The following is a 21,768-nucleotide window of genomic DNA, read 5'->3' on the forward strand; positions in this document are numbered from 1 at the left end:
CAGGGCCTGGCTCGGTTCCTTGCAAAATCCATACATTGGCTCGCCTTGTCTGTTTGTACCGCGCCTGCTCTCTCTCATGCAACCTCTTTCAAGTTGAGTCTTAACTGTATCAATTCGGCTCGTTTGATGTCCGCCGCAACTTGCAACTTATATGTACGCGTGAAAATCTTGTCGAAGAGCGAGCGAGTAGCCGACCGAGACGACGATGTTCGGCGCTCTCGGAGACATGAGTGACTGCTGCTTCAGCAAACTCTGCCATCAAGAACGTTCGCTGTAGTGGTGCCATCCTGAGGAAGCGCGACTAGTACAGTCGGCGACATGTTGCCACAGATAACTGCGTCGGAACCGGTCTACGAAACGGCCGCCTTAGTGAAAATCTGTCTAAATTCTGAAAAGAAACCGCCAATTCAGCTCAGAATCCGATTTGCTTGAATTTCCAACCTACATTTACTGGATATGCTTGCTCGCAACGTAAACGTCGCTCTCGCTGTCCAGCGAATTTGCACGAATTTCTAACCTATCAGGACTGGATATGCTCGCTCGGACCACAGCAACGTAAATGTAGCTCTTCTTCGGATACCGCCAGCGAATCTGCCGACGCGAGGACATGTACGTTGTGCGATTGCTGTCCTAGTGAAGCGTGCAGACTTTCCCGTGAGAACCGAGAACGGCGACGCGGTCAACCGAGCGCCGTAACGGCCGCAACTCGATGGTGCCCATGTCACCTCCAGCAATAGCATTGGATCTTCATAGTCCGACCTGATAGTGGCGACGTGAGGCGATGGCGTTGGTTGTCGCAGCGAGACCGCAGCCGCCGGCCTTCGGGCCGTTTTCGGGCAGATGCTGCTCTCTGTAAAACACGCGCCCTGCTCTGCTTCGTCTGCCAGCTGGTGGGCATTGCCCAACTCTGCAACACAAAGAAGTGCCACAGCGTCAAGTGGTTCCAGCGCAGGACCTTTGCTGGCTCACTTCTCTTTATCCGTTGTGCCTGCGACTCGCTCCTCCTCTCAATTCATTGCCTACCATGACCCAAATGGAGGTTCGCAGTGCGAGCCCCATCGGCAGCCCTTCAAGTCCGAGCGCCATGGATTCGCCCTGGACGAAGGACGGCACTTACATCATCGAGGCCACGCGCAAGGCGCATGCCTGCTGCAAGTCGTGCGACGTTACGATCGAGGCTGGCCGACTGCGCGTGGGCGTTGTCTACCAACACCGCAATGGCTTCGTGTGCATTAACTGGCATCACGTCGAGTGCTACAAGTCCGTACGCCAGATCCCACTGAAGTGTCTTGAGGGCTTCAGCGACCTCGACCCGCAGCAGCAAAAAGTGGTCGAGAACTACCACCTCGCAACGAGCGAGCCGCACTACCTGCCCAAGGCCCGCACTTGCTCCGCATAATTGACGGGAGAGCCTTCCCCTCTGAGGGTCCGACCCCCGCGAGTTTTTGACGTGACGGCCTAGGATACGCTCGTGGTCTTGAGCGTATGCAAGCAGTGTGCACCCTTGTCAGCGCACCTATTTAAGAAGTACTACAACATCAGGTAGTTAGCTCCCTACTAGTAGTAGTATCAATATGAACCTCCACACCAACATGTTGTCGCTTGTCGTCACGCGTGCGAATAAGATGTCGAGCCGGCAACTTCAGCCAAATACGACATCAGTAACCACAGCTCCCTCTGTATTCTTACTTGGAGGTTTCCAAGTACCGCATGCGAAGCCCTTCTTTTTTACTCGGAATTGCTCGGAAAACACGAGGTTTTCCGGCTTAAACACACAAACTCAATCATTCTATATTTAATTTCCCCTCAATTACTATATCTGACAAGAGAGGTCGCTTGTCTATTATTGTTTTTCCGGCTTGAGGTCTTAGACAAGCAACAGGAAGAACTGTAGTCGAGTCCTTTCGCCAGCGATGGACGTGCAGATGGAGGACCACGGCGGCTCCTCACACGAGGAGAAGTTCCGCGTGTACAATGAGGCGCTGGTGCACGCAGCCACATGTCCAGAGTCCAAGTGCGAGGCGCTTAACGGACGCTGCCACAAGGTCAAGGCCAGTATTGACCACTTTGTGCGTTGCTACGGGCCTCGCCGCAAATATCAACCTATTGAGAGGTGCATATCGCATTATTTTTACTATTTATACGCCGATTTAACACTGTTATGCCTCCGATTGCCTCTGCACAGCTGCGAGATGTGCTCCAAGATCTGGGGCTTGCTCTGCTTCCATGCCAAGACGTGCCAAACACCTCTGGGCCAGCGCTGCGCCGTCTCGCAGTGCGACTATCTACGCGACAAGATTGCACGCAAGCGAGAGAGCGATAGACGCGAGCTGCAGGAGGCTAAAGCCAAGATAAAGGACAAGTTTGAGGAGTGGCCTGTGGAGCGACGCATAGCGCAGGTGGAGGCTGACAGACAGCAGGTCATGCAGCTCATAGCCGACATCCGCGCGGGGAAGACGCGCCAACCGCAGATGGTACAAACTCAGCAGCAACCCATGATGTCCATGAGCTGAGAGCGCGTGGGAGAGGAGAAGAATGCTATGCGAGGAATTCTACCTGAGGGTTGCTTTCTCATGTCTCGTGACGGAGCTGCATTTTTTGCCTCAAGTTGCAGGAGAGTCGACGGTCCCGAGGTCTTACGAATGGAATCTTATTTGCTTTTTTTATTTTATATTGATTGATTATCTAAAGTTTGTGTGCAGTTTACTTGATGAAGTGTAGACTAAAGTATTATTTCGTGCTACTGCTTTTATTCTTAGCAGAGGGTGCCATGAGTACGATCGCATTGTATGAGAACGTAGACACATTGATATTTAACGGTGATGCAGTGCTTGATTGTGACACCGGACGGTTATGGGACGAAGAGACGAGACTTGACAGAGGAGAGGGTCCGATGCCAATAATGGAGCAATAGAAGAAACGAACGGCCGTCTTGGTCGGTTATCGCAGGCTCAATCGCCCAGTCTACAGTAGCTGAAGCAGAGGGAGAACCCCGGACCTCTGCGCGAAATGACGGCGATCTACCGTGTGGGCGAGCGAGTTGACGGCTTGTACGATGAAAACACCGACGAGATGTGGTACCCGGGGCGAGTACGCTGCGTTCATCAAGGTGGGAACGCAGAAGACGTCACATTTGAAGTGTTATATGACGACGGAGAGGTCGAGATGGCTGTGCGTCCTCAATATCTTCGCCAGCACGTGACTGGCACGATCTGCGTTGGAACACGCGTGCTCGGGCGATACGACGGCGGAAATGAATTTTATTCCGGTCAAATTTCTGACGTGCAGGAAAATGGAAAATATACCATCGCCTACGATGATGGAGAAGTGGAAGAGGACGTACAGATAGAGCACATCGTGGAGCCCAAGGAAGAAGAAGAAGCCGAGGAACCAGCAGAGAACGAGGAGAAGGTTCCAAGTAGCACTGCGGATGATGCAGCTCCCCATCCACCAGAACAACAAGAGGAAGATGTTGAAATGGAGGAGCCTCAAAAATTTCATGAAGAAAATGAACGGGATGAACCATCAGAGAAGGTTTTTTATTCTTCTAAACGGGATCCACATGAGCCTGCCCATCGTACCGAAGAGGATACCGAAGTATCGTCTAACGCGGAGCGTGTGTACATCATCGACTCGCTCGAGTTACTGGAGAAGCGGCTTGGCGATGCAGCGTCCGCCAAGTCAGTCCTCTCCACTTTGGTGAAGCACATGCGGGCCTACCCCCAAGTCACCGCCGATTTGGTCCATGAACGTGGTGGCGAGCGTCTGATCATCGAGTCGCTCAAGTTTCATCAGTCGCATGCCGTTATCCAGTGTTATGGCTTCGTTCTTCTACGGCGACTGTGCTTCTTGTGTGTAAAGAGCACACATTATCTGTTACGAAATGGAGTAGTGGAGCTGGTGATCCAAGCAATGAACGAGTTTGCGGAAGATGCGATCCTCCAGGCCTCCGCTTGTGGAGCTCTGGCTGTATTTACGAGGGTTCACTCTGGTCTGAACAGCCTCATCGAGTTCCAAGTGGCCCAGTTGGTGCTGGCTACTCTCATCTACCACAAAACCTACAGTGTGCACACCCGACAAGTGCATTATTACGGGTGTGAAGGTACGGCATCAATGACGTTGTTTATCTGTCAGGTAGCAGCTGATCTCAACTTGTTTCTGTTATCGTACTACAGTTCTACTGGAGCTGTGTGAGCTGGACGATCTCCAGACTCTGAATCTTCTCTGTGGCGAGCAGGACGAGGAGTTTACAGGCGACATGTCTCCTACTTCTCTTCTTCTCTTCTTGTTACGTCAAGGACTTTCACTCGACGACAAGAAAGCTTGCTGTGCAGTTGGCAGCCTGCTCATGTGGTAAGATCAACATGTAACTATCTCAGAGCTGGCACTGTAGCCGTAACTAATAATCGCTTCCTTTGTCCAGCTTGGCAGCGAGTGGGAGACGTGCGGCTGCATCAGTTTTGAGTCTTAATGGGCTATCCGAGCTCTCAACTGTCATGGCGAGGTACCCGACCGAGCCGAGCATTCAAAAGTACTCAGCTGCTGCCTCCAAGCAGATTGCACTGTGCAGTGTTCGCCAATCGCCTACAAAGAGAATCAAAGATACTGCTACCGAAATCCTACGAGAAGCCGAGTTTCTTGAACACACTCCAATAGCTAAGCCTCTAACAAAGAGAAGCGTTCCCAGACGAACAGCAGGCACGGGGAAGCGGAAGAACGTTCCTTCCAGTGGCTATGGAGCGTCGTCACATCCACGTGGGGCAGCTTACAGCTCAAGTAAGGCGTATCGAAATACCCAAGCCTTTTCCAACGTTGCGTCGCCGTACAGACAATCTTCGACTGGCGATATGAACGCTTACAACTACGCGCCTCAGCCTCCGAGTAATCTGGTCATCCTGGATGGGGGCTTTGGCGCTGACAGTGGCTTGAACTCGGTCCACAAACGCAGGAAGTCCAGAGAAGAGCGACAAAATGAGCTACTCGAAGCTTACGGGGTCCAGGGAGCCCCCACCAGCTTCAATAGTAGACCTTACGGCACCAAGCGACGACAGCTCCGGGCACACCTTTCATCTGCTGAATCGACGTGGGCAACGCCCCACCAGCATCTTCCTTCGAGTATCAAACCCTTGTCAAGTCGCTCAAGTCACGTGGATCACGGGTCTGCGTACTCACAGCGCGATGGTCGATGGGGATACGAGGACGAGGACTCGCATAACTCAATATACAATCCTGAAGTGAGACAACCCAAGAGGAAGAAGAACAGCCAAACAGCCTTCCAAGTGAAAGTCGAGAGTGACAACCAGCTGCTGGTTTCCAGGGAGTCACAGAGATCGCATCTGTCACCTCAGCGCTTGGGTGCAACCACGAAGAGAGCGGCGAGAGCTCGTCAGAAGCGGATCTCTGCTGCTAACCATGCGTCCATGACTGCGAGATCCAATAATCCTTCGTCCGAGTCTTTGAACGAGTTCGCTACACACTTGTTCCAGGACAGCGCGGCTCGAGGAGGATCGAGCTACACGGCAAGCTCCAGACTGACACCTCGAGAGAAGGAAGAGATTCGGGAACGGGAGCGACTCAGCTTTGCCGAAAAGCTACACAAAATGATCGATAAAGCCAAGTCGAGTCTGGCGAACGGCAACACGACGCCCATGTCTGTGGACACAGTACACCGGCCGCACAAGTCCAGTGCCGGGTCTGGAACGGCGAGGAAGACACGACAAGTGTCGGTAAAGTTCTCGGAAGACACGCGTCCGAAGGCGAAGAAGACACGCACGACAACAAGCAGTACTCCGAAGCAGCGCAAGGACCTGTCGCCTCAAGAGGCTGTAGAAACAAGACCTGCAAAGCCAACCAAGCGTGCTGCTGCCTCTAGCGATGCTCTTTCGACTCCTGTGGTCTCACGACCAAAGCCTGTCGTTTCTCGAGCTGCGGTGACTCCAAAGACATCAACTGACCCAAAACCTCGACCTGCAGCGAAGGCAGTCAAGGAGATCGACAAGCAGGTTGCTGAAAAGCCAAAAGAGTCTGTCGTGGAGTTTAAACCAGTCGATATTTCTACCGTTATCACAGCTCCGGAGGCCACAGAGCCGGAACGTGATGTTGACAGTGCAGCTACACCAGCCGAGGAAGTCACGGTACCGGCAGAAACGAAATCCACTGAGCAGGTTGAGCCAAGTTGCGACGATACTGCGAAGATGGAGAAGGATGCTGTGCTAGCAACAGACGCAGACGTGGAAGAGAAGGAGGTTGTGCTACATACGGGAGACTTAGCTACAGATGGTACTACCGATAAAAGTGCTGAGTCCATACCAATTGAAGCCGAGGACGTCCACACTGCAGCTGAGATGCCACTTGCAAAAGAAGAAGAAGAAGCTCTGGAAACTGCAGTCGCTACAGTCCCGTCTGAAGATACACAGCAGTCAAGCGAACCTCCTTTGGTAGAACTGAGTGCAGCGTCTGAAGACCAGCCAAGCGAAGCTACTGCGGCAGTCGATGCTATGTATGGTGACGCCTTTAACGATTTTGACGACAATGGGGGCGAAGATGAGGAAATGACAGCCGACGCTGAAGATGCTCAGACACCTGTAGCAAAGACCTTGGAACCTCTAACAGACATGCAGATGAGTAAAAGTGGTGAAGCTCTGTACGATGATGGCTATGACGAATTCGATGAGGACGAGCCAGCCCAGACTGAGGAGGCTGAAGAAGCGTCTGCTGCAGCTATAGCCGAAGCCAAGGAAGGTGAAGAGCCAACAGATACTATTGCTGATCCACCGGTGGAAGGCCCCGTTGCAGAGTTGCCTGGCGTGATGGATAAGCAGGTTGCAAAAGAGGAGGCTCCTGTTGCCGCTGCAGAAGAAGAAGATACTGCAGCTTCAGCTGACCGAGGTGGAGAAGGTGAAAAGCCACAGCTCGAAGCCGACGAAAAGGCCGATACTGTCGGTGGTACCCCATCAAGTGGTGAAGACCCATTCGTTAGCAACTCCGAAGAAGAACAGGAGCCTGTGAGCTTGAACACCGATCTCGTGGCTGAACCAGGCGATCCAGAAGATGCCGTTGCCGATGCTAAGACTGACATTGATATTCCGCCCGCCAAAGATGGACACGTTGCCCCGGATGGAGGTAGTGACGAGCTTGAGGCAAAAACTACGAGCTCTACATCAGCAATGGAACCAGCCGAAACGGAAGATCCAAGGAACGACACTCAGCCTACTGCTCAGCCTGAGGAGAACAGTTCAATGGCGTCTGCTCCGACTGAAGATGTCTCGATGGAACCTGCTACGGAAGAAGCAACAGCGAATCCAGAGCAACCTCAGCAAGAAGAAGATCGGTCGAAGGAAGAGACAAGTACGGATGCTCAGCCAGACGAACCGCTGACAAATGACGTTACTGAGCCTTCACCAGACCAAGAGGAGGAGGCTAAACAACTGGCCGCAGATGGCTCCGTTGCTAGTGTTCATTCGATCGCGTACGACGAGGACAACTTCGACGAGGAAGCCGATAAAGAAGCGAAGCCAAGTGAGAAAGTTGAGGCAAATCCTGTTGCTGAAGTAGCAGTGAAAGTGGCCAATCAGCAGCAGCAACAAGCAGAAGCCTCCGATAATACTGAAGCTGGCGCAGTCGTTACTACTCCAGACGCACTTAATGAAGAGGAGGAGGAATCGAAGACGCTAGCTGCCGATAGCTCCGAGGTCAGCGTTCAGTCTGCAGCTTACGGCGACGAGGTTTTTGGCGATGGCCACCAAGAAGCGCAGGCTGACGACACTGAGGATAAAGCGCTTCAGGAGGAGCCAAGTAGTGCTGAAGTGCTCGCTGAGGACGCTACGATAGAAACTCCACCCGAGTCTGTCGCACCAGCTGACGATGCAGCTGCAGCACCAGAGAACGGCGAGAATGTCAAGCTAGCGGAAGTGGCAGCAGATGAGAAAGCGCCGGTTGCACCATCGGAGACCTACGGAGATGAAGATTTTGACAACCCCGAACAAGACAACGTAGGAGAAGAAGCCATCGATCCTTCGGTACAGGAGACGGTAGACAAACCGTCCGCAGTACTACAGCAAGAGGACATTGAAGCTACTCCCGAGTCCGACGGTGTCGCTGATACTCCGTTGGCAGTAGCAGAAAATGAGGTTCCTAATGCAGAGGCCCAAGAGGAGACTCAACGTGCCCAAGAACCTGTGGCTGCTGAGTCAGACGAGTACAAAGATGATGGACAAGTGGATAATGGCGACGGTGATGCTGTATCTGCTGCCGCTGCTGCATACGATGTGGACAATTTCGATGACGAGGAACCCCAGCAAGAAGAAAAGCTGAGTGAAGCAGAGGGCGGATCTGCTGCGGCCCCAGTCGATGAACTAGTTGAAGTGGCCGATCAAAAAGAGCAAGAAGGCGAGACTTCAGACAATGCTCGAGCGGGGGAGACTCCTACTGACATCGCTACTGACCATTTAGAAAGTGAAGCTGCTCCTCCTGTGGCTGCACACGAGGAAGAAGAATCTCCGTTACAAGCAGAAGCCTACGATGATGACGAGTTTGACAAGGGCGATGAACATGAAGAAGCCGCACCAAGTGCGAAGACCGAAGATGCTACTTTTGTACCCAACGAGGAAGTCTCGAGAGGTGAAGACTCGGATGTCCCTGTATCAGGACAACCCAGTGATGAAGTGGTATCTGCAGAGACCGATTCTACTCCACCTAAAGCTGAATCAGAGACAAACGCTCACCCGGAACAAAGCGCTTCTGAAGACGCAGACGTACCTGATGTGGCGACCGAAACCCCGTCTGAAGATGCTGGAGAACAAGTCGAGTCACCAGCTAAAGATAAAGTGGACAACTCTGTGGAAATGGCGCCATCTGAGTCCGAACGGCAGGGAGATACGTCAGAGGAGCGGCCTAGTGATGGAGATGATCCAACCTCTGCTGGTGACAAACCCGACGTGGGCTCCGATTCAGAAAAAGCTGCTGGTATCGATCGAACTGAAATTGTACCGGCACCTGAAGCTCAGTCCGAACTTCCAATTGGAGCTGAAGACCAGCCGGATCAAAGTGAGGAGTACCCTCCAGATGAAGCTTTTGATGACGATTCCCCAGAGTCTAATCCAGCTCCGGTTGTAGAGGCTGGCGCTTCGGTAGAACCCTCGGTAGATGCTACACAAGAGGAGGTAGATGCTACACGAGAGGAGGCTCAGTACGAAGACGCCGAGTTTGATGATGCAGAGGACGATGCAACTGCGTTGAAAGATGGGGAATCTGAGAAGGAGCATGATGGAGTAAGCGAGGAAGCCACGCCAGCGGACACTGCGAGTCCAGATGACACTCCCCCTGCTCAGGATGAGGGGACTGGACCGGTGAACGGTGATTCTGAGGAGCCAGCAACGCTAGAAGAAGCCGTGGATGTGCCTGGTACAATCCAAGAAGACGAAGACGCCGGAGAAACGTCAGAAGCAGTACCAGACACCATCGAGGACGCTGCTGCGGGAGCGGATAAAGAACCTACACGTGATCCAACAGCAGCAGTGATCGACGATCCTCCTTCTAGTGTGGGTCAAGATACGAATGATGTGGCGACTCCAGAGACCGAGATTAAAGATGAACCTCGTGCGGCAAGTTCAGACGCCACAGCGTACGACGAAGACTTCCCTGACGACGTTTCTGCAGAAGCAAATGAGAATGGTACCGATGACAGTAGAACGGTATCAACAGAGAAGGAAGGAGTCGGTAAAAACGATACTCCGGCTGAAGCTGCGATTCCTGCCGACGAATCCAAAGCGACTTCAGATGAACATGTCGAGGACTCGGCACAACTGTCAGAGGACATTGATGCAGCTCCTGATGTGCCGTCGACTGACGAGCAATACGAAGATGGGTTCGACGAGGAAAATACGGCTCCTGGTGTTGATACACTTAATTCTACGAGCGCTGTTGGCTCTACTGCTGAGGCCGACGCCGATACTATTGACCCCGAGCGCAGTTCCGTTCCAGAGACTGCCGAGGGTGATGTCGCTTTTAGAGACGAACAAATGCATCAAGATGAAGCTGCCAACGATGAGCTGGACATGAAACCAGCTGACGTAAAGGCTGATGTTGCTAACACAGCTGAAGCTGCACCAACGGAACCGACGGCGGAGGTTGAACAAGTGGAGTCAGAGACTGTCGAGTCAGAGAATATTGAGCCTGAAGCAGGCATGGATGAAATTGTGGATCCTGAAACTGTCGAGCCGAAGGAATCTGTCCAGACTAAAGCGGTCGATAGTGGCACAGTACAATCCGAAGTTGATCCTGTGGCTATCTTGCCAAAAGCTGCAGAGCCTGATGCTGTCGAATCTGTTGCTGTAGAGTCAGAGAATACGGTTGATTCAGACTCTGTTCCAAAACCTGCAGAGGAAAGCTTGATCAGTGACGTCGTTCCTGAAGAAGCTGCCGCACCAAGACCCGACGAAGAAGACTCCCACGCAGAGCCGTTAGAATCCGCCGAGCCTGTTGTGAGTGACGCTGTAGAGTCACCTGCCATGGAGACAGCCATCGAACCTGCAGTGGCTGTTCAGATAGATGCCTACCACCCGAGCTCAATAGAAGAACGAGATGCTGCTACAAAAACTACAGAAGACGCAGTGGAGACAAAAGACGGTGCTGCTGACTCGAGTTTAGGCGAAGATCCCGTCGAACGCGCCAGTCCTACCGCCGATGTACCTGCAACCGAAGTCTCGGCCGGAGATACTTTAGATGAGCCTACTCAATCAAAGGTTGAGAGCAAACCAGACGCTGTCGCTAAAGAATCAGCAGATGAGTCTCAAATTCCCAGCGAAGTAGTCGAGAAAGAAGTGGTCGATGGACCTGTATCCGACAAAACTACTTCAGAAGTAGGCGAGACGACCGATCCAACTGAAGAGACACAACAGGGTCAAGAACCTGACTTTACTGAAGATGAGGCTCCAGCTGACGAGCCACCGATTGCTTCCCCGGACGACAGCGCATCGACAGAAAAGAATGGAGGGACGCTCTGTAACCATCGAGGCGTCACCAGAGCCTGTGTCACAGGCTGAAGCTCCTATGGCTGAAGTAGAGCAGGTAACTAAAGCCACCGAGGGCAATTCCGAACCTACTCAAGACACGCTCCGCGATCCAATCGAGGCTGAAGACCAGTACGACGATGACGACGGCTACAATGAATTTATTGATCAGGACAACGAGTCTAAAGCTCCGATTGATGGTCCTAGCGTCGAGATCCCAGCGCCAGCCGCTCCTGTCGCCACGGACGCGCCAGCAACTGAAGATGAGTATGAGAACGAGCGAAACGAAGAGTTCGAGAACGAGGAAGAGTACGAGAACGACGACAACGAGGCGGCGGCTGAAACTCCACGTGCGCACCCTGTGACGCCACCTGCGACGCTTGTTGAGCCTCCTGTTTCTGCGCGCGAGCAAGAGATCGAAGAGGAGGAGGATGCACCCGATGAGACGTACGCAGACGATCACGACGAGTACAACAACGAGTACGAGGATGACGACGCTGCTGCAGCTACTAAAAGCTCTCCGCCTATTGAAGACAAGCCAAGTGCTCAAGCAGAAACTTCTGCTGACGAGTACGAAGACGATAATGAAGAAGAATACGCCGACGACGAGATCGAAGACACTTCTCCTCCCAAACCTGCTCCAACTAACAAATCGGACGACGAAATGGAGGAAGAATTGGGCTACGAGTCCGATGAGGGATACGCTGCCTCTAACGGATAACTTGTGCTCCATTATAAAACTATTTATCATCTGAGAAGTCTCTCTTACCGCCGGTTTTCTCCACGAGACGCGTGTTTTCGATCACGATCTCGTGGCTCAATGCCTTGCACATGTCGTAGACACAGAGTGCGGCAACAGATGCGCCTGTCAGCGCCTCCATTTCGACGCCAGTCTTGTGTGTGACCTTCACTTGGCACTCAACGTCGATGGTGTCAGGTCCCGTGACCTCCAGACGCACTTGACAGTCCTCCAGAGGCAGCGGATGGCAGAACGGGATGAGTGCGCTCGTCTGTTTGGCGCCTAAGACCCCAGCGATAACAGCGGTGGAGGCGATAGGACCCTTGGGACCCATTAACTGGTCGTCTCCGAGCTTCTGCAGCTCTGCAAGAACTGAAGGAGGCAAGCGGATCGTTGAACGAGCTGTGGCTGAGCGTCGCGTCACCTTCTTGGAGCCCACGTCTACCATATGCGGGGACGTGCCGTCACGACTCACGTGTGTGAACTTCCACGCGTCATCTGAGAAGGGGCGAGCAAGTGGGCGCGACAACCGCGCAGCTCGTAGCAGCATTGCTTGGCTCGTTTATCAGAATTACGGCTACATACTTAATTGATAGATACATATTTGTAAATGTTATCAAAGAATGCTTCAATCAGCTGTTTGTACTGGAAACTTGCTCCCTTTTAGTTCATTAATTACAATTATCACCAAAATGATCAGGACTTGAAACTTTAAATTACAGCAGCTCATACCGCGTATTAGACAAGAAGCCAGCCAGACCACGCAAGTGCCTGCTTCCTCGCCTCTCGCCCGCACTCCACTCCCAGTCCACGCAGCTTCTCGACCGATGGCGATGGCTCAGCTTGCTTCATCTACGCCCAGTGGCGGCGCCAGCTCCGGCCCCACGTCCACGCACAAGACGGAGATCCAGACGCTACTGGGCCAGTTCGACGCGCAGATCAACTCCATGATGGACTACCCGGCCAAGGACACGATCAACGCGCTGACGATGCTGGCCGAGCGCTCGCAGCTCGCGCCTGAGATTGTTAGCTTCCTGGAGACCAAGATCCACCGGGTAAATGAGCGTCCAAAAGAGAAGACTCTGCTTCCTCTGTCCCTCTCCTTCTCTCAATGTATTCTCTATTGGAGGTCTCTTTTTCTGAGCTCTAGTGCTCGCGTAAAAACTGCCCTGCTATCGAGAACTCGTGTAGTTACAGTCATACAGGAGAGATGGAGAGATTGCACGACGTTGAGCAGGCTTCAGCGCTTCGTAGTGAGCATACAGGAAGCTGATGCTGCTTTGTTTGTTGTTTATTTCTCCCCAGGTCGCGCCTAATTGCAAGCTGCCAATCTTTTACTTAACGGACTCCATCCTCAAGAACGTGCGTGGCCCGTACGTCGCGCTATTCGCCGCCAAGATCGTGCCTCTCTACTGCAACTGTGTGCGTCAGGTACGAAGCTTGCAGATGATAAGAAAAATAAAAGTTTTAGTAACTTAAATTATATATTTTTTATTCTAATCTGCAGGTGTCGGGCAAAGACCTCAAGCGCTTCATTCATGTGCTCAACACGTGGGAGACAACGCGGTTGTTTAACGCCGACGCCATCGCGCAGATGCGCAGCGCCGCGAACCGCGCCATGCAACAAGCGGATCCATCGACTCGGTCGGTGCCTGCCAGTATTAATCAAGAAAAGTCGACGCAACAGTCGAGGGCCAAGCTGGCTCAGCAACAACAAGACATGGAGCTGCGCTCGCTGCTCACGAAGCTTCAGAACGACATGGGGATCCACCCGACCGAGCACATGAGTCTTGAGGAAGTGCGTACGAATAACCCAGATTATTACAACCAGCTACTCGAGTTCCATGCCGCCTCCAAGGCAGAGCCTGCTACTGCAGTGCAGAGACCTAGACGAACACCTCCACAGCAACAGACGCCAGTAGCTCGAGACCCGCCACGTGATCCTCGGGCTCGTGCTCAGCCACCAGCGTCTGTGCCTCAGACTCGTGTAGAGCCACCTCGGGCTAGCACGGTAGTTAGTAAGAGAGCCCCCGACAGCTCAGCCAAGTCTTCTAATGTTGCTCATCTGATGCAGCTACTCAAGCGCAAGCAACGCGCTCCTTCCCCTCCTCAGCCAGTCCAAGAGATCACTAACGACCCACCTCGAGCTCCTGACGCTGCTGCCGTCATGTCGATTCTTCAGAAACTCAAGGGGTTGTCCAATGGCGGCTCGTCGAACCCACCAGCTCCTCCTGCTCAGCCTCAGATACCGCAGCAGCCACAACAACAAGGAGAGCAGATGCCACGCAGTGATAATGCCTCTCGGATGTGGTTCAGTGACAAGATTGTGGCTCACAAAGACCGTGTCGAGTCCAACGTCCAGAAGCTGTATGCCGCCTTACCGCTTGTGTGTCGTGCGAGTGGACTACGCTTCCGTGAACAAGCTCAACTGGACGCCCATCTGGACTTCCTCTTCCAGTATAACCGTGCCCGTAAAGAGCGAGGCAAAGGAGGCGTGTCCAGATCATGGTATCCGGATGAAGATCAGTGGGTGGCCGACTTCTCGGGAGACACGGCACCGCGTGAAAGCACCAGTAGCAGCTTCTTCGACAGAACGCAGAAGGAGAACGAGAAGAACGCAGGAGAGCAGGCTTCATGGGAGAACGCCAGTGTGCCAGTGGACGAGACGATCACACGCTGTCGGATCTGTGGCGAGAACTTTTCAAGAAGTTGGGATGAGGAAGAGGAGGACTGGATGTACACGAACGCGGTGGCTGGCACGATTCATAACACTGGACCTGGAGGAGACGAGCAGCAAGAGACGATCTTCCACAAGTACTGCTACGACACAGTGATGGCCAACTCGAAACACATTACACCGGCGCATTTGATCCCTGCAGAACGAGATGTAGCCATCAAGGGGGCGACGAGCTCCGATGATAGTATGAATGGTGGCGGAGTGAAGCGAACATTGGAACAGGTACGCTCTTGGTACTGATTGGCAGGTTGGACTGGGTTATTGACACTTGTGTCGGTGTTTTTTTATAACGTGTAGGACGACAGTGATAGTGATGGGGATGAAGATGTGAAACGCGTGAAGACAGACTGAGTTTTTGAAGCTGGACGTGTCACAGAATGCGGATGTAATGATTAATGAGTACTTTAGCAGCGATCAACTGCTTCAGTTCTCGTCTCTTACCTATGTGCTTGCTCCCTTCAGATAGTGCGACGTTCAGACCCATTTCTTCGCTTGGCAGAAATCAACTGCGCAACATTTTTTCCCATTAAATATGACACTTTAGTCTTTGACTTGCTACCAAACATTTTTTTTACTAATAATTTAAGTTTGGTGACAGTTTCAAGTGGTGAATACTACCTTGGTTTACACGACATGAACATCATGTTGGTCACTTTTGCTGGTTGAGCAGGTTACTATTAACCAGGGTAACCAACTCATAAGTATCCGATCGAGCATATAATTTCGCAAGTATCCGATTCAAAATATAAAAGTACCCGACTCAAAATTTCCACCCGTCGCTGTGGAATGACATTTTACTGTGCTCCATACTGCGGGATAATGCGACGCAGAAAGAAGAGCTGTTGCTGTCATTACGGTGTGTCAATGACCTCTTGAACCGCATGACGATCTCCACAAAGGAACGAATCAATTCTTTCGAGCGAATAGAACCCAACAACTGTTGATGCACGCTCATGAGACGGACGAAGATGAAATTTAACATCAAGGAAGTGTAACTTTTGTCTTGGTTGAGTTTGTCCGTGATCGCTTGAAACATTCTCGCCACTGACAAATTAAACTTCGGGTCGACGAAATCTGACGTGTATTTCACGACACAAGGCCCAGTTTGCGGTTGTTGATGTACTTTCCGACTCCAAAAATGCCAGTGAGGCTTGCTGTGCTTAGTATCAAAAGCGTTGTCGAGCTCGTCGATATGTTGAATGAGGCTCCATTCCTTGGGCTTCAAGAAGGCAGGACATACGGATACTACGGGGCTAGTTGTCAGCTGTTGTTTCTTGAAAACCACACTGGGAGTGATCACAGGAGATGAAAGCAGCTCTCTACTGTGATGCCTTACTTTGTTGGAGGATAATCGCTCGACTGTAAGCTTCGTCGGCACGACGTATCGTTCGTGGAGGAGCTGGAGGATACGAGCAGTTCCAAGCACGACATCTCGACTTGAGACCGATTTGTTGACGCTTTGAGCGCTCTCATGCACCAGAAAAAGATCATTTCCAACATGACATGCCCCAAACAGCTTCATGACGTGAGGGTGATGCAAGTTCCACCAGGCAGAAGCTTGTCGAATACAAAACTCTTCATTTCGGTTCATCAACTTCTCCACCTTAACTTCAGTGTCTTGCCACCGATTCTGGCGAATTTCATGGGCCGGCACGAGCCATTCCGGGACTGTCACCACTGTAAGACCCGAAAGATTTACACACGTATCGTAAACGTCACTGATGACGTCGCCCTCCAAGTCTGTGTACGTGTCGTCGCCGTGTTTCTGGAAGTCGTACAGTAGCAATGTTAATATATTTAATTGTTGCTGTTCGTCGCCCAGCATTTGCATCAAAAGCTTTTTGTTCGCCATCATTTTCTGGAATCTAGTCATTCGCTCTTGACGTTCTTGTTGGAGAACAGTCTGCCACTTTACCATACTGTGAGGTTCTTTGATGTTGTACACTGTCAACGCGACGTCCAATAGGCGGTTCAGCTTTGAAATCTGCTGCACGATGTACCCAGTCTGCGCCAACTGAACGAGCACATTGGACTCGTTCTCGTACGTGATGACAGCATCGATTTGATCGCTTACCGCGTTAACGATGCCTTGAAAGACTTGTCGCGACCCGAAAGTCATCCGTGAGCCCTGTAGCACTTCCGGAAGCCACATTTTACTCAGATTTCGAGCGCGAAAGTTATCGAGCGCCATGCAGCGAGCCACAAGGTGATCACCAATGCGGTCAGGTGTTAGCAGTCCCAAAGTCTTCGATTGCCGTCGGGGACGACGGTGCTTGTGACTGAACGTCCAGTCTTCCCAACGACGCGATGTTTGCTGTGAGTGGGGCATTTTGGGTTGAAAAAAGGTTGTACTAAGCTTACTTGGTAGCATGCATGAAATGCAATGAACAACGTTTGGTTCTTGCCGTCTCTACTGCAACCCTTCGTGTCGGCGATCAATGGATAGGCTTCAACCTGCATGCGTGTTTCCTTGTGGAGCACTAGCATAATTGAGGCCACTATTCAGTCACGATCAACTGCAGCTGGTGGTGGAATTTCAATGCAGTCTGCAGGGGGATTCATCTTGCAGTGATGCAACGAAGCTCACCGCTATGATGTGCTCCATGATCCTTTCCATGTTTCCATGACCAAGATATTCCATACGTTGACTTCGAGTGCTGATGTTTTCAAATTGCCTTTGAAGTTCCAAGTTGGAGCCACCGCTGCTACAGTAAAAACCGATGACGTAAGTGTAACTTAATTTGTTTTTCTGTCTAGTTATTTCGAATGCAGCAAAGTTAGTCTACTACATGTACGTAGTTGTGCTGAGAATTACGCGGGCAAGATCGACGACACGATCGTCCAGAGCGCGAGAGCCATGGTCAACCTGGGGTTGACCATACGGAGGGTATCTTTCCGCCCCCGCCACCGCCGCTGCGTGACGCACACGGCTCGACACGTTGGACTGGCGAGCGAGTCGTGAACTATGAAGCCCCGAAGACGAACCGAGATCAGGCTCGTCTTCGTATTCGTTCAGGAGGATATCCTCCGCTTCGAGATACATTCGAGCCACGGGACGTCCTGATGAAGGACGTTCCGAAATGGTGAGGGCTTACGAGGACCAGAACCGAGTGCAAGCATAATGTCTGCACTAAAGCTGCGAGTGCCACCAGCACGGGGTGCTCAAGTTGAGCACGGAGGTCTCGCAGAGGAGCGGGTACACGTACGGAAGTGTACCCGAGAACATCGCGTTCAGAAAAGCGCACTTCCCCGAGATGGCATTGCGAACACGCAGTTTCAGGTGGAACTGCGCAGGGGGTTGTCGCGTCCATAGCGTCAATATGGAAACGATCGCTGAGATGACGTTTTGAGAAGATCTCGAAGCGCTGGCGAGCCGCGACAATAAGCCCGCGGTAGCCTTTCGCATTGCTATTGAAGCTCACAGCAAAAACGTTCCAAGACTGACAAAGTGCCGCTTTGCTTTTGCGTGAAGTCTTCTTCGACGCATTCCATCAGAGCTCATGGAAGAGTCCGATGTAGTAGTCGCGCCTTTGATTCGCTAACAAATCAAAGTGCATGTCGTCGGCCTCAGCGTCATCATTGATGGCGCTGCACACGTAAAATCCTATCGGGCTCGGCGGCGATGTTGCGTCGAACCTGTCAGCGATTTCGGATGCAGTTGGCATCCAAAGAGCGCTTACCGCAGCTGTAGTACGCGAGGAAGAAGTCGGCACCGGCACAGGTGACTGCACCTCTTCTTCATTGCGCGGACGCTTCGATTCAGGATCCACGAACCAATAGGGAGATCGGGCGTTGGTTCGGTCAACTTAGAGTCGACAGCTGAAGACGAGGTGTCCTCGGCTTCCATAGGGACGTCTTCAATGTCAGACCCATAGTCAATGGGTATATCTCCACCAGAAGACATAACGGACGAGCCCTCCACGACGACTGACGGTTTGTCAGTTGTAGCTTGTGCGCGCTTTTGCTTAAGCATAGCGTGGTATTGCGTGACAGAAAGATTACCTTCTGTCGCGGGCGTGTTCGCTTGCACGGGCACGGAAGTGGTGGTGCCTGCAGGTGCAGGCACAGACGTAACAGGGTCTGCCGGAGCAGACTCTTGTGTGGGCGTCTTCCTCCGCGAGATTATTGCGAAATGAGCTCGGGTTTATACTTGGTGTGCGATACACCAATGTATACATTTGGCAGACTGTTGGTATGCATGCATTCAAGGCATTCATTAGTTGAAAGTCAATATCTTCGACCAATTAGAATAATAGGATTCTGTCAGCCAAGCGCTAATTATACCTTTCATTTAGAATATTAGATTAGGAGGAAACCCCAAACAAACAAATAAACAGCTCTCATTTTACCGGAAATCGGCTTTGCTTTCCAATTTACTTCTCTGTCCCGCCAATTGGTAGGGATTTTGCTTTTTTGGAAGTAGCACTACCTATATGAGCTTGGTAAAAGTCTAAGTACCCTTATTCGGGAGCTTGAGTCAGCGTGCTATTCGCTATATCTTTTGTAACTTTATAACAGCGACCAGCAAGCAAATAACGCCTTGAATGTGGGCTCATATTTGAGGGGAATTCTGTTATTTTTCGGAATTCGTAGGTATATTTGCGAAAGATTACAAAACTTGCAGTAAATGCTCATTTCATCAGCATAATTGCGATCGACGTGTGTAGCACTCGCTAATATGCGCTTAATTTCAAAGGTTTTACTGCTTGTTAAGTCGATATGTATCAAATCAGAGGAAAATGTCATCAAATCATTGGAAGAAACGCGGTATCAGCCAATGGGATCTATGTAATATTTTCGTGTAGTACACACAAAAACGAAATCCCTTTAAAATGGTGGGACAGAGAAGTAAGCAAATATGTACTTTCGGACGAAAGTTTAGTTGATCTAAGTGAAACGCGACTTACGCTTCCCCATACAGCGTCCTTCTTGTCGCTGTTCTTGGACTCCTTCAGCTTGCCCACCTCCTTGGTTCAGTACATTCACAAATTCCTCCTCTGCAACTTCAGCGCAACTCGTTCAGCCCACACTTCAACATTTTCACCGTCAAACGGCTGATGTCTCACCGCCATCTTACGCTCCCACTTGTCCTTCTCCGTAGCCAAAGTTGTAAGGCATTTCCACCCTGATTTGGCTTGCTGCCACAGCTGTCTACCATAAGCTAAAAGCTGCAAGCTTGTACAAACTTCTTACAGCGAGCCTGAATAGTTATTTTAGTCCTATGAGTCTTCGTCGCCACGTTTTCACGCCAAAAGTAAGCCACACCGTAGTCGGATCAGTATTTTGAATCACGATACCAGATCTGATGAGTCCTAGTGTCGTTGCCCTGACCACATCGGATTCGTCGAGCACGAATGGAGCTACTCCAAAACTGGTTGTTTTGCGCACCGTTTGTCAGGACGAAGGTTGGAGCTCTCAGAAGACTCAGCGGGCGATAAGTTTTTGATAATATGGAATGAGCAGCTTGGTTGAGGTGTGGAACAAGGCTGCACGAACCTAAGCTAAAATTGAATGTACAGGCTTTTGCTGATGCATAATAAGATGTGGATGGATCACTGTAAAAATGGATTGAAAATTTCTCTCGCGATTTTTTCCCGCAGTTTTTTTAACCCTTTCGCGGTCAAGGGGGGCAAAATACCCTCTTCGACAAATTTATCATATCGGGGTGTGAAAACAGCGTGCCAAACAGGGCATTCTGCCCCATTTCGTATATTTTGACCAATCATATTCACATTAGTGGCATTTAACTTGGCCGAAAAATTATAAATCAAGCGACGTCAAATATTTTCGTAAAATTTTCACATTCCTACAAAATTAGCGTGCAGCGTGGGGCGCACAAGTTTTGGCGCGAACGAGCATTGGTGCCAGTGCTTAGGGCGCGCAGATGGTCTGTGCCGTGCGATGTTCGAGGGTCAACATGGTATCCTATACTGACATGGAGATCTGTTATGTTTTAGTAGTACGAGAGCGTCTTGGCGTCCTTAGGACGCACAGGTGAACTGGTATGTGCGATGTGCCGGGTCCATATGCTATCATGTACTGCCATGTAGATCTGTGTTGTGATTTATTAGTGCGAGGGCGTCTTAGTGTCCTGAGGACGCGCAGGTAAGTTGTTCTGTGCGACGTGCCGGGATAAAATAGTAATAATACGGTGCTCTGTGTTGTGGCGTGGTTGTTTGGAAGTGCGAGAGCGTCTTGGTGTCCTTAGGACGCGCAGGTGAGTTGTTTTGTGCGACGTGCCGGGATCTAATAGCACTAATACGGTGCTCTGTGTTGTGGCGTGGTTGTTTAGTAGTGCGATAGCGTCTTGGTGTCCTTAGGACGCGCAGATGAGTTGTTCTATACGACGTGCCAATATCGTACTAACGCGGCGCTCAATATTGTGGCGTGGTTTTTTTGCACTTTGATAGATGGAGAGTGTGAGAACATATGCAATATTCTCACCATTAGCACCAAGTGCCATACAAGCACCGTATCCTCGGGCGCCAAACCAGTTTTTCTGTCAGCCCTTCTGTGCGATCACTTGTATGCAAGGGTGTTGGCGCTTAATTGTGCTTAGGTACGATATTTATGTTGAGCACTAATTCTTGCAAGCAGTAATTGTATTCGAGGTGCCTTCGTGCTTCTAAGTGGTACGCATTTTGCTAATTTAGCCACTATACGATTAAAATCTAACGCTATGACGAAGTCGACCTGGATGAAATGCTACTTGCAGCCAAATCGCGTGGCAGCTCGTTCAGTATTGATGAGGAAACACTTGTCGGCAACGCTTTGGTGAGAATTTTGTTACGATCTCGTGTTGATGCATGCTAAAATGCTCGTTTTTGCTAGATTTTCATGCAAAGCCTGCCACGGTGCAGATAGGATGGACGAGACTGCTACCTTAAAAGAATTCGAGCGCGACTACAGCAACTGTTGGCCCTCTAAAATGCATCGTTGTAAGTACATTGCATTAGGTTGACATCCAGATCGACAATTATTCGGTCTTCACCTGAAAGAGGTAGGAGTTGGGATTGGCAATTATTATTCAGGATAGTTCTTCACTGGATAGTGCTGATATATTTCTTACGATACCAATATTTGAGCAGACCGACTGGAATGTGAAGAAGGGCGACAAGGCTACGCGCGTTAGCTACGTATGGTTGTACAAGCATGTGTTCAAACGCGTTTTGAACGCCATGAGCACGAGCGTAGTTATAGGTTCTGCAAATCCAGCGAGGCTTTTGGTATCCAGAAGAGCGAGCACATGTGACCTTCTTGATTCTTAGGGCCACGCGTCCCGA

The 21,768-nt window shown here is 51.0% G+C and overlaps 6 protein-coding genes across 6 annotated transcripts; 5 read left to right on the forward strand and 1 right to left on the reverse strand.

Annotated features, from left to right (window-relative positions):
* Positions 1 to 991: 991 nt before the first annotated feature.
* Positions 992 to 1,574, forward strand: PITG_06387 (uncharacterized protein; the record flags this gene model as incomplete). Its single annotated transcript, XM_002998471.1, has 1 exon — positions 992 to 1,574. One exon carries the CDS (start codon positions 1,025 to 1,027, stop codon positions 1,397 to 1,399), a length of 375 nt encoding a protein of 124 aa, XP_002998517.1.
* A 286-nt stretch (positions 1,575 to 1,860) lies between these two features.
* On the forward strand, positions 1,861 to 2,717 carry PITG_06388 (uncharacterized protein; the record flags this gene model as incomplete). The annotated part of the gene is made up of 2 exons (XM_002998472.1): positions 1,861 to 2,113; positions 2,186 to 2,717. 2 exons carry the CDS (start codon positions 1,914 to 1,916, stop codon positions 2,511 to 2,513), a joined length of 528 nt encoding a protein of 175 aa, XP_002998518.1.
* Positions 2,718 to 3,009: 292 nt separating this feature from the next.
* On the forward strand, positions 3,010 to 5,460 carry PITG_06389 (uncharacterized protein; the record flags this gene model as incomplete). Its single annotated transcript, XM_002998473.1, has 6 exons — positions 3,010 to 3,411; positions 3,616 to 4,102; positions 4,176 to 4,353; positions 4,424 to 4,822; positions 4,883 to 5,355; positions 5,432 to 5,460. 6 exons carry the CDS (start codon positions 3,010 to 3,012, stop codon positions 5,458 to 5,460), a joined length of 1,968 nt encoding a protein of 655 aa, XP_002998519.1.
* Positions 5,461 to 12,005: 6,545 nt separating this feature from the next.
* PITG_06390 (uncharacterized protein) lies at positions 12,006 to 15,048 on the forward strand (the record flags this gene model as incomplete). Its single annotated transcript, XM_002998474.1, has 7 exons — positions 12,006 to 12,223; positions 12,491 to 12,803; positions 13,054 to 13,179; positions 13,256 to 13,546; positions 13,823 to 14,707; positions 14,783 to 14,870; positions 14,948 to 15,048. The coding sequence occupies 6 exons, from the start codon at positions 12,006 to 12,008 to the stop codon at positions 14,834 to 14,836; spliced, it is 1,887 nt and encodes a 628-aa protein (XP_002998520.1).
* A 769-nt stretch (positions 15,049 to 15,817) lies between these two features.
* PITG_06391 (uncharacterized protein) lies at positions 15,818 to 16,814 on the reverse strand (the record flags this gene model as incomplete). The annotated part of the gene is made up of 2 exons (XM_002998475.1): positions 15,818 to 15,844; positions 15,915 to 16,814. The coding sequence occupies 2 exons, from the start codon at positions 16,812 to 16,814 to the stop codon at positions 15,818 to 15,820; spliced, it is 927 nt and encodes a 308-aa protein (XP_002998521.1).
* A 3,126-nt stretch (positions 16,815 to 19,940) lies between these two features.
* On the forward strand, positions 19,941 to 21,480 carry PITG_06392 (uncharacterized protein; the record flags this gene model as incomplete). The annotated part of the gene is made up of 5 exons (XM_002998476.1): positions 19,941 to 19,958; positions 20,446 to 20,487; positions 20,669 to 20,702; positions 21,201 to 21,259; positions 21,442 to 21,480. 5 exons carry the CDS (start codon positions 19,941 to 19,943, stop codon positions 21,478 to 21,480), a joined length of 192 nt encoding a protein of 63 aa, XP_002998522.1.
* Positions 21,481 to 21,768: the final 288 nt, after the last annotated feature.

This window comes from Phytophthora infestans, genomic scaffold, assembly GCF_000142945.1.
Source record: "Phytophthora infestans T30-4 supercont1.8 genomic scaffold, whole genome shotgun sequence".
Lineage (NCBI taxonomy): Eukaryota > Oomycota > Peronosporomycetes > Peronosporales > Peronosporaceae > Phytophthora > Phytophthora infestans.